General features: G+C 35.6%; 2 protein-coding genes across 7 annotated transcripts in view; both read right to left on the minus strand.

Annotated features, from left to right (window-relative positions):
- The window catches only part of esyt2a (extended synaptotagmin-like protein 2a), a 43,605-nt gene extending 39,567 nt beyond the window's left edge, over nt 1–4,038 (minus strand). For all 3 annotated transcript variants that reach the window (XM_065266396.2, XM_065266388.2, XM_065266379.2), the window contains exon 1: nt 3,361–4,038. In XM_065266396.2, the coding sequence (XP_065122468.1) occupies nt 3,361–3,738 (378 nt within the window). In that variant the 5' untranslated portion in view covers nt 3,739–4,038. The remainder of the gene's footprint in view (nt 1–3,360) is intronic.
- A 3,889-nt stretch (nt 4,039–7,927) lies between these two features.
- dip2cb (disco-interacting protein 2 homolog Cb) overlaps nt 7,928–16,881 on the minus strand; it is a 51,419-nt gene continuing 42,465 nt past the window's right edge. For 2 of the 4 annotated variants that reach the window (XM_065266350.2, XM_065266355.2), the window contains exons 30-39: nt 16,697–16,827; nt 16,326–16,494; nt 16,067–16,237; nt 15,867–15,896; nt 13,578–13,639; nt 12,971–13,028; nt 12,806–12,880; nt 12,452–12,626; nt 10,339–10,462; nt 7,928–9,022 (exon numbers count right to left, since the gene is read on the minus strand). In XM_065266350.2, the coding sequence (XP_065122422.1) occupies nt 8,770–9,022; nt 10,339–10,462; nt 12,452–12,626; nt 12,806–12,880; nt 12,971–13,028; nt 13,578–13,639; nt 15,867–15,896; nt 16,067–16,237; nt 16,326–16,494; nt 16,697–16,827 (1,248 nt within the window). In that variant the 3' untranslated portion in view covers nt 7,928–8,769. The remainder of the gene's footprint in view (nt 9,023–10,338; nt 10,463–12,451; nt 12,627–12,805; nt 12,881–12,970; nt 13,029–13,577; nt 13,640–15,866; nt 15,897–16,066; nt 16,238–16,325; nt 16,495–16,696; nt 16,828–16,881) is intronic. The other 2 variants (XM_065266361.2, XM_065266369.2) reach the window with 1 other exon arrangement.

The following is a 16,881-nucleotide window of genomic DNA, read 5'->3' on the forward strand; positions in this document are numbered from 1 at the left end:
GCTGATGTAAGCGAGCACAGTTCAAGTTTAATCAGAAAGATAACTGAGATGACACAAGAGAGAGACCCTGTCCACACCAGGCCTACTTCTATAAAGTAGGATGAAGTCTGTGAATGAAAGTCAATGCATCAGACTGTTCCCCCTTTTATTTAGCAGTTGTTTACACCTGGTATTAAGACGCGTTTTTTGGTCGATCGGATCAAAAGTGGATGGCACTAAATATGTGTGTAAATGGGGTCTAAAAAGTATTGAGGTCATACACTTTCAATCACATTCAAAGGTAGTCGAAAATTTTACATGATTGCTTTGTGGTGTAGATGCTCATATGGTTGAATGTGTTGAAAAGCCACAAAAGACCGCAAACTCTTCGCCTACTGACCAAATGTGTGATCTGTGGCCGGTTGCATAAACTTCTTAGACTAGTATTAAAAGTTAGTCATCTATTTCTTTCTTCCTTATTTAAATCCAAATGGGTGATTCTCACGAAATTAGACTTATGAGGTGTCATGAACCATTTTGATTAAAAAAAATAAATGCAAAGTAACAGTATCAAAATAGGAAGCATAAAACATCTCTTCATGTTTGACGATTTCAAATGACATCATACAAACCAATTAAGTTGTTTTTTCGACATTTAAGGGGAAAATTTTCATTACCGCAATGTCTCCATGACTGGATTTGGGTTCTTTGACATGGAAAATTTATAATTAAAAATCTAAAAAATAAAAAGCTTCAGTTCATGTTATACTATAAACTTTTACAGTAAAGAAACATGTGGTATTTGGTGATAATTGGTAAATGTAGAGACAATAATAAAGAATATAAATGTGTCCAAGACCATTTTTCTCATCCTCCCCAACAATTTTCAATCATTGTTTAAGCCCTCAAGGAACTAACATTTTCAAAAAAAAAATTGTTTGAAGGGACATAATTGACTGTGACACTCAAGATGGCTTCCAGGTAAGCAGTTTTATTTTTTTCTCTCCAGATAAAAGTTGAAATTTTGTTTGTCATAGTACCTAGACAACTTTTTCGTTCTCATTACCGAAACATGAGTTTGTAAATGCATATATTTAATGTAATATCATGTTGCGGTAATGATAATTGTTGATAATAATAATCAAAAAAATGTAAATAATTCTATAGGAAATATTTTTTAAATCCTCTAAAAGTAATGGTTATAGTAAGTTCAGACCTTAGTCTTATATGTGCAAAAAAGGGGCTTTGAGGGCTTTTTAAAAATTCTGATGCTAGACACCTTCTAAATTAGGATTTCGTGAGAATCACCCAAATAGTAAGATTGATTAGAGTGCCAGTTGGTCACACTTGTTCTTAAGACACATCCTTATCTCCACGGCTATGTTTATGCAACCGGTCACAGGTCTTGGCATTAAGCACTGTCATCATGTGGTTGTCATTCGGAGAAGATAATTTGTCATAAAAAGTTACGTCAAGCTGGTTATAGAAGGTTTCATCTGTCAAGTATAATCAGGCTTAAATGAGAAGTCAGAGTCGCAGTGGAACGACTAACCACACAGTTGTGTGTAAATAAAACATAATTTGAGAGAGAGAGAGAGAGAGAGAGAGAGAGAGAGAGAGAGAGAGAGAGAGAGAGAGAGAGAGAGAGAGAGAGAGAGAGAGAGAGAGAGACAGAGAGAAACGTGATATGCAAAAATCTCTTTGTTTTTACACCTGGTCACTTCATGCCTTGAGATTATTAATATTATGCATGTCTGTAGAGCATTGATTAATAAAGGGTTTGATTCCCTGAGACACACATGTAGATAATATGTATACTTTGAAGGCACTAAGACGCTTGAAATAAATGCATCTCCCAATGCAAATGTGTAAATGTAAATGTAATGTTTTCCCTAATGCAACTTTCTGTTTTGGATTTCGAAAGCTGACATACTTTAAAAAGTTAAACTGAGAGTTGATAAGCAATCAAAAATTATTGTGTGCATGCTTCTTTGTCCAACTACTAAGACCCAAATTTATAGGCAACTTTTATATTCGTGAAACCGCACAAACGCACACGCATGCAAACACTAAAACACAATAGAGCAAGAGGAGTCCCTTTATAACCGCTTGCCTCCAGGTATAGTCATTTCTTCTACTCGTACAAACAACTGTGGCATTGTCCAAAAATGGTGCACTTCATCTGGTTGGTATCACTATGACAACATTTCCTTAAGTTTGTGACTCACTGTAGTTTGGTGATGTGATGACATATGATCATTTTTTGAATAACAAGGTCAGTCACTATAGTAACATGCCACACCCACTCACAAGAAGCTTTTTCTGACATGAGTTAACAATATATCATCTACTCTACTGTTTAAAAAAACGTTTACAAACATACACACACACAGACCCATCAAATGCATACAACTAAAACTGATGATTTTTGTTCAAGTTTTTAATAGTGTATCGTGCCGTGCAAGTGTAGGTCACACATGAGTAATACTTCAATTTTGGTTTTGAAAACAAACCACAGATACAGTTTCCCAAAACAATAAGTTTGTTTACAATCAGACATTTTTATCTTGGTTGAGGTGGAGAACAATCCAACTGTAGCCAACCAATCCCAACTCATAAAATCAGTCAACCTGAGTTTCACGACTTACCAGTTCACATTACTGAACATCTACCCAAAACCGAAAGACAGAGAAACCTGTCCAGGGCCTCCAAGACTGTAGCAGCCAACAAATGGGGGAAAAAAATTACGTTCTCAAACATTTTGGCACACAAGCCTGCTACAGTTATGAGGTTATACGCCAGAACTATGATCTCAGGTTTGACAGCAATCTGATTTGTTTAAAGTAACAGAACACCGCCTGAATCCACTTTGTAGGACAAATGACAACACCTGGTTTGTGAATAAAAAGCATTGTGTATATGTCTTACTAGGATCTTAATGCAGTCTCTGATATAATGCTTTAGGATCTATAAGCCTCCCCCTCTATTCAGATACAGTAAGTGAATAATCAATAAAGGTTATTCAGTGACTGAGTCATAATGTTTTGCATTTAGACCCATGTCTTGAATATTTAATCTTTCTTTGTATTATAAATGTCTACCTGGAAAGTGGTAAGTGCAGTTCTTTATAGTTCCTATTTAAAGAGATCTCAATTTGAATTATGATCATCTGAGTCATCCAGGCATGCAAGCATTGTGTACGAATAGGCTACTCCAGACAGCACCATTATAAAGTTAGTTTAAACCATACTGTACACACAGCCCACACAGGGCAATGACACACTGGGCTGCCAGAATAAGGCTGGGGGTCAGAGGTTAAAGTTTACAATGTGAATGAGAAGTACATTGAATAATGTAACGCGGACTGTCAGTGTCACTCACCCACGGCGGCAGATCTGAGCTCTGGAGATTCTGACGCACCGTTCGATCCTCTTGCTCCATAAACGCCAGCGCCTGGTTCACCCGAGCAAATCTCTCGCCCCGGTTCCGTTTGAGCCAGAACAGCGCGGCCAAGCCGATGAGGACCCAACTGAAACTGAACTCTAGGTATCCCAAGACGTAAATGGGAAAGATAAGCAAGAAAGTCTTGGCGAATTTAATTCCCATCTCTGTGGTCTCCGCCACCGAAGACTGCGGGTCCTCGTCCGGTATCGCGGGGTCGGGTCCTTTGACATCTTTCGGTTTCGAAACAGAGTCCGGTCCATTCTGACTGACCGCTGGTCCGGGTTTGGGGTTTACTCCGTTTACCGGCGCACTCATATCCAAAACAAAACTAAAAACTAGACAAAAAAAGTCGAAGAGGGTTTCTATAGAAACATTTCAAAAGTGTAAAAGTTTATAGAAAACAAAACGCGTCGCTCGGTTCCGGGCTCGTTCCAGGAGCGCTGGTGATTGGATCAGCACTGCTCCCCACCCGACCTTGCCTTGTATGGGGCGGCCGTGGGCTCTTGATTATCCGCCCTTCCAACGAACTTCAACTCGCTCGAGACTTCCAGCTGCCGTCCTTCTCCGCTCGCGCCACGTCTCGCGTTCACAGCGTTGCGCTTACCACATCCTGCAACAACATGCGCTCTAAACCAACCCTCTGCTGACTCTCTGTAGGTGTGTTCGAGTAAAGCTGCGCTGCGTAGACCGATCGACATCAAAGTATCGCGAGAGCGTCTCAAAAGCTAAGCTTTCGACTCAGGCTTGCGGTACTTCGGTGTCATAAATTGATTGGTCTGCGCAGCGCCGCATGAACTAGAAACACCTTGTGAGATAACCCAGGAAGCATCTGGGAGCGTGAAGGCGGCGCCATCCTGCGGATTCCACTCAAAACAGTCACAACTAGGGCCACTATCATTTTTAAACATACAAAAAATTGCCATAAATACATTTGCTGAAATATATTTTGGAATAGGTTTACAAAATATATTTTTCACCAATGTATTCTTTATGAATATACTTTATAAATTAACTTGTATTTAGCATATATTTTGACAAGAATACATTTCTTGCCATTTGGGTTGTAATTGCTTCCCCTTGAAATACATTTTTAAATGGGTTGAAATTAAATATATTTTCAAATTGAAAAATATATTAAGATTTACTTTCTATAAAATGTATTTAGCATATATAAAAAACACATACTTGGCCAGAGAAATTAATTTTTTGCCGTATGGGTAGGCCTGTGGTTCTCAAACTGTTTGGCGTGCGCCCCCCCCCCCCCCCATTACTTTGCAGCTCCCAAAGAAAATTCATGACATAAAACAATCTTAAAATTTGAAATAACTGGGCAAAGATTAATCACGATCGCATACAAAATAAAAGTATTTAATAAACATTTGCATGTGTATATATATTTATTTATATTTTCTATATTATATATAAATAAAAAATAATATATAAATAAAAAAATCTGAAATGAATATATGTATGTGTGTGTGGTTAAATATACATAATAATTTCACACAGTACACCCACATATATTATAAAAAAAACACTTTTATTTTGTATACGATTAATCACGATTAATCTTTGCCCAGGATTGTTTTTTATTATAATACAATGTAGAGCTGTTGGTTGGTAGCTATATTATCCTACAGTTTGATTATACAGAATTTATGATAAATCAATGTATTTTATAAAATGTCATACATTTCTTGCCATATGGGTTGAAATTGCTTCCCCTAGAAATACATTTTAAAATGGGTTGAAATTAAATATATTTTCAAATTGAAAAATATATTAAGATTTACCTTCTATAAAATGTATTTAGCATATATTAAAAACACATACTTGGCCAGAGAAATTAATTTTTGCCGTATGGGTAGGCCTGTGGATCTCAAACTGTTTGGCGTGCGCCCCCCATCCCTTTGCAGCCCCAAAAGAAAATTCATGACATAAAACATTCTTAGAATTTTAAATAACTGGGCAAAGATTAATCACATATAAAATAAAAGAAACATTTACATGTGTATATATATTTATTTATATTTTCTATATTATATATATAAATGAAAAAATTTATATATATATAAATAAAAATCTGAAATGAATATATGTATGTGTGTGTGGTTAAATATCCATAATAATTGCACACAGTGCACACACATATATCACTTTTATTTTGTATCAATTGATCGGGATTATTAATCTTTGCCCAGCACTAGTTTTTATTATAATACAATGTTGAGCTGTTGGTTGGTAGCTATATTATCCTAATGTTTGATTATACAGAATTTATGATAAATCAATGTATTTTATAAAATGTCGTAAAACTGGAGCCCCCAGTTTGGGAACCACTGCACTAGGCCATAAGCCAGTAGTAAGCCTTAGGTAAATTAGCATATTTAAATAGCTTTATAAATGTGCCATAGAAAACAACTACTGGTTTTCATCCTGAGACAAAACAATGACACATATAAGACGCAGTGGCCAAGCCAGAAATGTTCAAGTGGGTGGGCCTTTATAAAACAGGGTGGGCAAAGCATAGAATGTACATAAACTGGGGGCGTGCACAACAAAGTTTGTATGCCTGTGGAAAAAATATTTGGGTTAAAAGCTCAGCTCGTCAATGTAAGTTCTCACATGGCCGTCCAATCACGGTGGACGAAGGGCGGGACAAATATCACAACAACCAACCGGCTCACAGCTCAAGTATCACAGCAACCAAAGCCATGGGCTGAAAAAACAGCTGGCATTCGGCGTCTTCAGCCGCGTTTAAAAGCGTTGGTGTGCACGCTACCTAAGCAAAGTTACCTTGATGCCATGCAGGCAGCACAATGTTTCAAGGGGAAAATTATAAAACCACTTACAAATAACCAACAGCTTGTCTACAGTATATATGGGCAGGTGGGGCTGTGCCTGTTTTATACAGTCTGGGCAGTGCCCCACCAAATTATTAATCCACTTGAAAACACAACTCAATAGAATTAGTAACGGAATTAGTTTTTACTTTATTTACGTTACGTGAACGTAGTTCCGAACAATGATATGTCATTCCTTGTCAGCAAAATGCATGACGTGAAAGCGTCATAGGCTACGACGGATTCAACAGGTAGTGATTTAATTTTACTAAAGAACTCGTTTGAGAGATTATTTAATGAGAAAATGGCCATCAAACAACATGGCGCAATCCAAATTTCATGTGTTGTCATTTAAGTGTAAATTTTATTCCAACAACAGTAAATCATACAGCCTATATACACGACACAGAGTCTGCCCCCCTAAATAGTTGACTGGAGTAATACGCCTGACTATAAACTGTAGTAATGACACCACTATAAACATTACGAAAATGTCTGAACTCACCTTTACATGTCCTACTGTAGTCTGATACAGGGCTTCTGGTTAAAGATGGAGAAAGTCTCGATCATAATAACAAAGTCCAATATCTTTGATCATAATACGTCCCTTTGCGCAAAGAAAAGCAGAAATAAATTTCTCAGACGAGCATTTATCATCGATGAGCGTAACGTTATATGTTTTTGTACAATATGTGGTGAAGAACAGTCTCTCAACACAGCATGAAGTCATTATCAAAGTAATAAGTGCTTGTTTCGTTTTTTAACGTTTGAAAAGATGTCCTCAGTAATCCAACATTTCCATGAGTGATGTATAGTCTCTGTCTCCAAAAGTAAACAGATAACAGCAGATGTCATCGTGGAAAGGCTGTTAAACTTGATGATTTGCGACTCGCTGTTTTCAAATTCAGTTCAATCGCGCGTAGGCGGAACTAACAATGACTGACGAATCATATTCAACGTTTCATGTTGACAAGCGTGTGCACCAATAGGGTAAAAGAAAACTGCGAAACTGCCTGAACATGCAAACTTGCACTTATATTTTATATTTTAATTATATTTATTGTTGTTTTACATATATGAAATTATAGTGTGATAAGACGTCTATTCGTAGTACTATTATTTATTTTTGTTAAATTATTTACACATCTGGAAAATGGCCTTCTGATTGGATGGGCCACAACACAAACTGGGCGGGCCCAGGCCCGGCCAGGCCCACCCGTAGCTTCGCCACTGATAAGACGTCAATGTAAGTTAGCATATACTTAGCATTGTATAAAAGATTATATTACACATATTTACTTCAACATCCTTTGATGTAAAAATTGGTCTGCCTCACTCTGCTACTTGAACTATCTACACAAAATACGTTAACCTGATTTACGACAACTCCTACAACCAAAAATAGTATAGTAGTAATAACAATAATAAAAGTATTATTGTCATATTATTATTATTTAATGTCTGTTTAGGGTGCATTAAAGTTAAATAAGATGGGCTCAGCTAAACAGAAACTGTAAACTGAAGTCAGGGCAGCTATGGAAAAGAAATACTGTGATTGGAAATCAATGCTAATGCATTGATGTGTTTCGTCCACTAGGTGACAGACAGTGAGTGTGCAATGTTAGTTCTTCTTAACAAACGTTGGCAAGTCAGCATTTTCAATAAGAATAGTTGAAAATATTTTATTGACATATGAAAAGACATTGTGAGAGAATCAAAGTGCTCTAGTTTCATATGGAAGCTTCAAAAATAAATAAAGAATATAATAAAAACACGTTGTGCATATGTCGTTCTTTTTATCCCTCCATTTTTGTCACGGTCTAGACATAAACAAGGAGAGATTAGCTGTTGCAGGGCAATGAATCTAGAATGCAAATTCTAGTTCACATAATCTATATTTATACGTCTCACAGTGCAGATATGATTTTTATATACATGATACATCAACCTCTATTATGTTATGCTAAAAAAAACACAAAACTTAACATAATTAAAAATGAAATTTAACAAATTTCTGTACATAATTACCAGTAAAGAAAATGATATAACATAGCTTCTGCAAATGATAACAAACATGCTAAACAAGTCTAATACATCTTCAAAAATCTGTTTCAACAAAGACAACAGCGAAGCATAAAACAACATGGCATAAGTACATAAAAGCACAAATATAACACAGATAAATTTGTGAAAACACGAATAAATAACTTTAATTGGCAACAACATATATATTTATCTTATAAAATTCCCTGTACTTCAAATCATATTTAATACACAAGTTAAAAATAAGCAATACTAGCAACATAACAGGGCAACACGAACAAAAACTGAAATTAAAAACTTGAAGATATGCTGCTAAAAGAGGACTTTAAGCCCCTTTAAGTCTCTGAATGAATGTCTGTGTGTATTTAGTACTTTGAGGAGGCTGCTAACAGGCTGAAGTGCTGAACGTGATAGGTTAGTGCTGGAAATCAATTTTGCGACATCATCAGTGTGTGCGTTTCTACATGTTGTAAGCTACATATATGGGATCGAGCTGGTCGGCGAGGAAGCCGTCTCGAAGGTGCATGCGCTGCTTCTCCCCACGAGAGTTGATGGGTATTATGCCCGTATCCACGACGACCACCACGCCCACAATCAAGTAGTGTTCCTCTAGAACCACATTAGTTACCATGGGAACCAGATCTAGAGCTTCGTGCTCGGAACCGTCCAGCTCCACCACCACTACTAATAAATTAGTCCACGTGAACACCGCACTGAGAGAGACAGAGAAGGAGAGACAGTTAGCCGAAATCACATACTGTGACAATAGGTAATGAATTAGATGAAGAACCTACTCATCGACTGTTAAAACAGTAGGTACTATTTAGTGTGAATATGGATGTTACATCACGTGACATAGTACATCTTCAAAACAACAAAAAAAATAGTCATTAACTGGAATGACATGATACAGCTGTTTTATATATGTATTTGCATTTGAAAAAAAACAACGCCCCTCCGTCTTCTCCTTCGAAGGCATGTCCGAATCCAATGTTAGGACTTCCTGTCCCAAATGGCACACTCCAGACTTGTTCACTTCCTCAGAGTCAACACTTTGATTATTATGTAGTGCAGACCTTAGGGACCCTTGACACGACTCCACAAGGGCCCACCAGAGTTGTATTTTAGGACAGACTCGAGCATCACGCCAGAAATAGTAAGAGAAGTGGTGTGAACTCCTCCCATCCGTAGTCTGATTGCTCTTTTACAAGGATTACTCGGTTGGTAAGGTGTGTGGAGCTTGTAGCAGTGCAACGTGCGTGCAAAGGGGGCACTGATGAGCACACTCCGGAGCGTAAAAATGACAGATGGGACCCCCTAGGACTCGTCAGCGAGCATGCGCAATTTATGGCCACGAGACTGAAAGTCCACATGATGTGTGCCATTTGAGACAGGACCCTTAATCGTCCTGTACCACAATTCTATGCGTGGGTGTGCACAGAGAATGTAAATACGGACATGCTACATAGTAGGCAAGGCAAGTAGTATGGAAGTAGGCGGTTTCGGATGCATCCATACATTAATATGCAAATACATAAAGCCGGTAAAAGGAAATGGTTCTAGCTTCGGCTGCATTCGGTCTTTATGTAAGCTTGCAATTTACTCTCCAAGCATGGGCGTCAGACGCAAAAAAATTTAAAACATTTTCTGAAGTAGATGCCATTTTCTGGTATTCCTTGCTATGTTGGCGAGCAGGCGAAAGTAGTGAAAATACGAAATGAAGTATAAATTATATGAACTCAGAATGAGCCAATTGGAATGGATTTAAAGGCATTGTGAAAGTCAGGCTGTAGCCAAAACGCAAAATGTAATTTATTAGGGTATTCCTTTAGTGGAATAGATTTGACTGACGCCACTCAGATACGTGAACAGACATATGCGCTAAATTAGAGAAAAAGTGAGTAGGTCCAAAAAAAGTGTATGATTCTTGTCCCACCCACATATAATGGTTCCGACGCCCATGTCTCCAAGTATTTTACTTTGGCTTTAGGAGAAATTTGTGATATGTGCCTGTGCAGAATAAACTTACCACTCCGTGATGTTTCGATGGGCTCTGATGATGGACGTTTCAATGTCAATGGGATGGTATTTCATTCCTCTCAACTCCATGACTTCATCCAAAGCACCAACCACATATAGAGCATCGTGCCTCTCTGATCACACAAATGAAACATCTCATGTAACTGGACAGATCCGAATGTAAGTCAAACATTTTAAAGCACACACCCCTGGGTCAATGACGTGAAGTTAATTATTTGTGTCTGTATGGTTCAATTAAATGTAAAAGGATTAAAATTTCAAAATAAATTTGCAGATTACTTGCATACATTCTCTTTTTTGACAACAAAGTCTAAAATATATTCATAAAAAAGTGGAATAAAATATAATCATCTATTTTAGTGTAATATGATTTTTTTTACATAATTTGTCAAATATTATTTTGAAAACAGCTGTTTACAACATATATCAGGACAAATATTACAAAAATGCATTAAAATTTACATTTAGAAATAATAAAATTATAATTAAAATGTATTTATTTATTTTATTTTATTATTTATAAATAAATTTTTGCCACGCTTACATGCCATCAAGGTGGATAAAATATTAATATTTCTCATTCTTTGGCACAATTGGCGGTTACACAATTTGACATTTTCAGGTCCATTCAGTCTTAATTTTCATAAAAATGATGCAAATGAAATTTTTTTATTGCATAAAATTAACATAAATAACCCGCTTAATCTCCTTATCCGTTTCAATGTGTATATATATATATATATATATATATATATATATATATATATATATATATATATATATATATATATATATATATCCCAAGGGTTTTTCCCTCCTAGGACTTTTTTACTTCCCCGGCTAAAAAGTCTGTTTTTTTCTCCTAAAATTTCTGGTTTATTTCATTTTGAAAGAATATTTGGGTGATAATTGCAAACATGTCAATGTGGTTTAACCGGTCTGTGTGAATTGGTGTAACTAGTATTTATTAAAATTTATATATAAATATATTCATAAAAAAGTGGAATAAAATATAATCATCTATTTTAGTGTAATATGATTTTTTTTACATAATTTGTCAAAGATTATTTTGAAAACAGCTGTTTACAACATATATCAGGACAAATATTACAAAAATGCATTAAAATTTACATTTAGAAATAATAAAATTATAATTAAAATGTATTTATTTATTTTATTTTATTATTTATAAATAAATTTTTGCCACGCTTACATGCCATCAAGGTGGATAAAATATTAATATTTCTCATTCTTTGGCACAATTGGCGGTTACACAATTTGACATTTTCAGGTCCATTCAGTCTTAATTTTCATAAAAATGATGCAAATGAAATTTTTTTATTGCATAAAATTAACATAAATAACCCGCTTAATCTCCTTATCCGTTTCAATGTGTATATATATATATATATATATATATATATATATATATATATATATATATATATATATATATATATATATCCCAAGGGTTTTTCCCTCCTAGGACTTTTTTACTTCCCCGGCTAAAAAGTCTGTTTTTTTCTCCTAAAATTTCTGGTTTATTTCATTTTGAAAGAATATTTGGGTGATAATTGCAAACATGTCAATGTGGTTTAACCGGTCTGTGTGAATTGGTGTAACTAGTATTTATTAAAATTTATATATAAATATATTCATAAAAAAGTGGAATAAAATATAATCATCTATTTTAGTGTAATATGATTTTTTTTACATAATTTGTCAAAGATTATTTTGAAAACAGCTGTTTACAACATATATCAGGACAAATATTACAAAAATGCATTAAAATTTACATTTAGAAATAATTAAATTATATTTTAAAATATTTTTTTTGCCACGCTTACATGCCATCAAGGTGGATAAAATATTAATATTTCTCATTCTTTGGCACAATTGGCGATTACACAATTTGACATTTTCAGGTCCATTCAGTCTTAATTTTCATAAATATGGTGCAAATGAAATTTTTTTATTGCATAAAATTAACATAAATACACTACGTGCATTGAAATAAACCTGATGCGTGCTATTAAAACAAGTTTTTTTTTAAAGATTTTTGAATTTCTCATCTTGCCAAACCGTTTTTGTCACTGACCCACCTCCATTTGCATCTGTTAGGTCGGTTCTGCGCAGGAAACCCAGATATCCTGTTCTGGCCCACACGGTCTGTGTGTCTCCGAAGCTCAACCTGGCTCCAAAATGATCCGATCGTACGTTTTCCTCTCCAAACACTGTGAAATACCCGCTGGCGTTCTGTGGACTTTGGACCCAGATCTGCACACATATCGCACATGCATTGATTCAAAGTGACTTTTTTATGCAATACTTTTTAAAGCTCCATGAGAACTAAACCCATGAACTTGCACTACAAGTTGTACACCTTAATACACCCATATTTTACAGTGATGTTAGGTTGAGAGAAAATACTGTTTAGGTTGTGGTATTGTTCAAACCTCTCCTAAATGGGAGTCTCCAATTGGTCCCTTCGTCTCTGGGTTAGCAATGATGATGCGCACACCTGGTAAAATCTAAACGAAAAGCAAAGTACTCTTAACTCTCTAAATCAAATGTTATGATTTATTTAAGGAAATGATCAGTAAATGAACAGTCTTACTAACCTTCCCTGATTCCATAAGAGGTAAGCTGTGTGGAGACCCTCTTTCAACCAGTCTCACCCTGCAAATACCCAAAACACAACTCAGGGCTCTGATGTGGACAAAAGCTAAGTGATAGTCCATGTGAGCAAATGTAATAATCATGAGTTTTCCTCTGTTTATATTTTTTATGTCTGATATTAAGTGTGTAAGACGTTAAGATATTTGTCTACATGTGACCCTGGATCTCAAAACCAGTCATAAGGGTCAATTAAAAAAATTAAACATCATCTGAAAGCTGAATAAATTAATTTGTTAGGATAGGACAGTATTTTGACAATATACCACTATTTGAGAATTTTATTTAGAAATAATTGAGAAAATCGCCTTTAAAGTTACCCAAATGAAGTCCTTAGCAGCGCATATTACTAATGATAAATAAAGTTTTGATATATTTATGGTAGGAAATTTACAAAATATCTTTATAAGGATATTGTCTTTACTTAATATTCTAATGATTTTTGACATTAAAAAATCGATAATTTTTTACCCGTGTGACTTATGACTGGTTTTGTGACTCAGGGTCACATATTTAGATCTACGGAAAATGTATATACTGTGTGTGCCTTGCCTGTCATGTCTCAGTGCTCTCATGTCCACATAGACAGTTGTGGGATCAGGTCCTGATGTCCCCTGCACAAACACAGACATAACAATAAAACAGTCAAATATAAATCAAGCAGAATCAGTGTTGGGTTAGTTACTAAAAAAAAGAAATTAATTACTATTTACTAATAACATCTTCAATCATGTAATTAGATTACTGTACTCTCTCCAAAAAGTATTTAATTACTTATAAAAAAATCTAAATCCTATTTAGTAAATGATACAAAGATAGGCTTGAAACGGCTCAAATAAATAATTTAAAAGTACATCAATTATTCTGGTCACACTTTTAAGGTCTAATTCTCACTATCAACTAACTATGAACTACTTTAGCCTCAATATAGTCCGAATAACTGCTTATTAATACTTGGTAAATTAGTTGTTAAGTTTAAGTATTGGAAGGAATTGAATAGGATAAAGGTGCAGAATAAGGTTTTGCAGAATCAGGCATTAATATGTGCTTTTTAAGTATTTATGTATGTGTACATGTGTATATGGCCCCTACGCTAAAAGGATTTTGTTTCTCTCTCCGTGTCTCGTCCTCAACCCCGAGGACAATGAGACAAACAGACCCAGTTCCGGTAAATGTGATAGTCGGCACACCTCTGATCTACTGGCTGTCCTTCAACGTGATGCCCAGCTGATGCCTGACCAAGTGTTTTTCCCTCCTAGGACTTACTTCCCCGGCTAAAAGTCTGGGGGGTTTTCTCCTAGTGGGTTTTTCAACCCGGGGAGGCAGCCTTCTTGGGCTTAACTTAGCACCCTCTTCTATACGTTATACTAGTAATACGCTCGCTTGTAATGTTGATCCATAGCAGCAGCAAACTTAGCTGCTGTGCTATCGTGTATTATGTTATGCTATCTATCGATATTCTGTGCTTTTCTTTGCTTCTATTAATGTAAAGCTGCTTGGAAACAACTACCAATTGTGAAAAGCGCTATATAAATAAAATTGAATTGAAAAATTGAATTTATAAACAGCCAATATCTCAGTAATCTTAATGTAAATAACTAACCAGTTAGTCGTGAGAATTGGAAACTACAATAGAGTGTTACCATTATTCTAATTAACTCACCATAGTAATTAAAGTGAGAAGGATACATAAAAACATTTATTTTAAAGTTACTATTGTTTAATTGATCTACAGTCCATACACAGTATTTAGTTAATTATATCAGAAATAACTGTAATTAAATTACTGGGAAAAATAAGAGTAATCCCTTACTTTACTTATTCAAGGAAAAAGTCATTTAATTACATTAACTAATTACTGAGTACCTAGTTACACCCAACGAGCATAATGTGCTATTGGCACACGATTAAGTAACTTGCTCATTTGATTAGAGAGAATTTAACCAATCACAAAAGATAGAGGATGTTAAAATACTTTTTTCTATCCCAGCCTATATTTACAGACAACTATTAGTAAGCAATTCGCATGCATGTCTCTTTCAAAGCATTTCATTTATTAACTTAGGTGGCACAACCTGTTAATTAATTTGGGCGGCGCTTCCTATCTGAGAGATAAAGAGAATGTTTGGTAAAATCACTTCAGAGTCTTTTTGTTTTTGCAGTTCGGAATGGTTCCACAGAAATAATTCCTAAATGTGTCTTTATTTGCCATGTATTGCATTTATTAATGTAAAGCTGTTTTGAAACAATTAATCAATTGTATATAAAATATTTAATTTAATGTGGTTGTGAATTATATCACAAATGCAAGCAAACATTGCCGGTCAGTGTCTAAAATTATGAAGAATACTGTAAAACTGTACTATGGGTTATCACTAATAACCTCACTGTGTAATTGTTTCTCTAAAGCCACTGATGATGAGCTCTTCATATAATTTTGGTCACCTCTTAAAGTCACAATAAAATTGAAATTGAAATTTTAAACTTTAATTTTTTTGGAATATTGTGAAATTTTTTTTACAAATTACTTTTCTGTGATCCTTAATAAAAAAAAATTATGTGCCCTTACAAGGAATGGCGGGTGGGCAGGGTTCGGAAAAAGATTGCAGCAATTAGCAAATAGCAAGATGACCCAACTTCCAACAATCCAATTAGTTCTCGATGGATGAATTCAAGTCCCGCCCTACATTTTGTCCTCAATTCAGAAGCTATTTTGCTCGGATATACGTCACGACGGGGAAACTAAGACAATCTCTATTTCCATTTCATTGTGACTTTAACCACTGTTTAAGAAAAAAATGAGATATGATATTAGGATCATCTGTTAAAGATCAGCCATACCTGCTCAGCAAGTTTTCCCAACCTATGAGGCTATATGAGGAGAGGAACAGATGTAATGGATAAATAAGAAGTTAAAAAGCAAAACAAAAAGACAATTTCAACTAAATGAAACAGAAATATAAAACAAACTCGGAATTACTCATGGTTAAAAAAAAAACACTGAGGGGCATCAGATCTTATCGTCTTCATTCAATACTGACCTGTAGGCAGATTGCGAGATTGACCCTGCAGCCGAATGCAGTGCTGACTGCGCGTGGATGCAGACCCACATCTTTAAAGAGTTTACAGAAGGACTGAGTCAGAGAAACACGAGGCCTCTCTTCCGCCACCACCACACACGACCGCACGCGGGTCAGATCCAGTCCGCGGGCCTGAGAGAGATGCACACAAATATGGTTGTTAAACCACTAGCATTGAAATACAATATGTTACAGTATGTGTGCATATGTGTGTGCGCACCTTCAGAGAGTCTGTAAGCGAGCTGAGAGATCTCGTGCAGAGCTCCATCACAGAGTATGAACAGAAAGTGTCCCGGACTTTAAAGTGACTGACGGACTGCAACCACAAAGCAGGATTCACTTCTAGATCCATCGGTGAGATGAGAATGGACTGCTGCCCCGCATATACACTGCATTGAGTATACACAAAAGATGGCATTACTATCCATTAAGCTCTACTGTTGTTTTTACACTGTGCTTATAAATTTTTTTTATATTCAGATATTCATTAAGACATTGTTTACTTTATATAAGGCTATTTATATTGAAATGTCACTGAAAACCTGACATTGTGATACTTTGAGTATTGTTGACTGTAAATATTGAGCGTACCTGCAGAGACACCACAGAACAAAGCCGAGGCCGCAGTAGGGGTCAAGACAGACGGCAACCTCACGTGAGGGATAAAGCTCACATTGCAGTTTAACAGACCGACAAAGAGCACTGGTGCCACTATGAGACATCTTAAAAAAAAAAAAAAACATGCAAAACAGAAAGAGGAAAATATTACAAACAGA

The sequence above is a fragment of the Paramisgurnus dabryanus genome, chromosome 6 (genome assembly GCF_030506205.2).
Source record: "Paramisgurnus dabryanus chromosome 6, PD_genome_1.1, whole genome shotgun sequence".
NCBI classification, from domain to species: Eukaryota; Metazoa; Chordata; class Actinopteri; order Cypriniformes; family Cobitidae; genus Paramisgurnus; species Paramisgurnus dabryanus.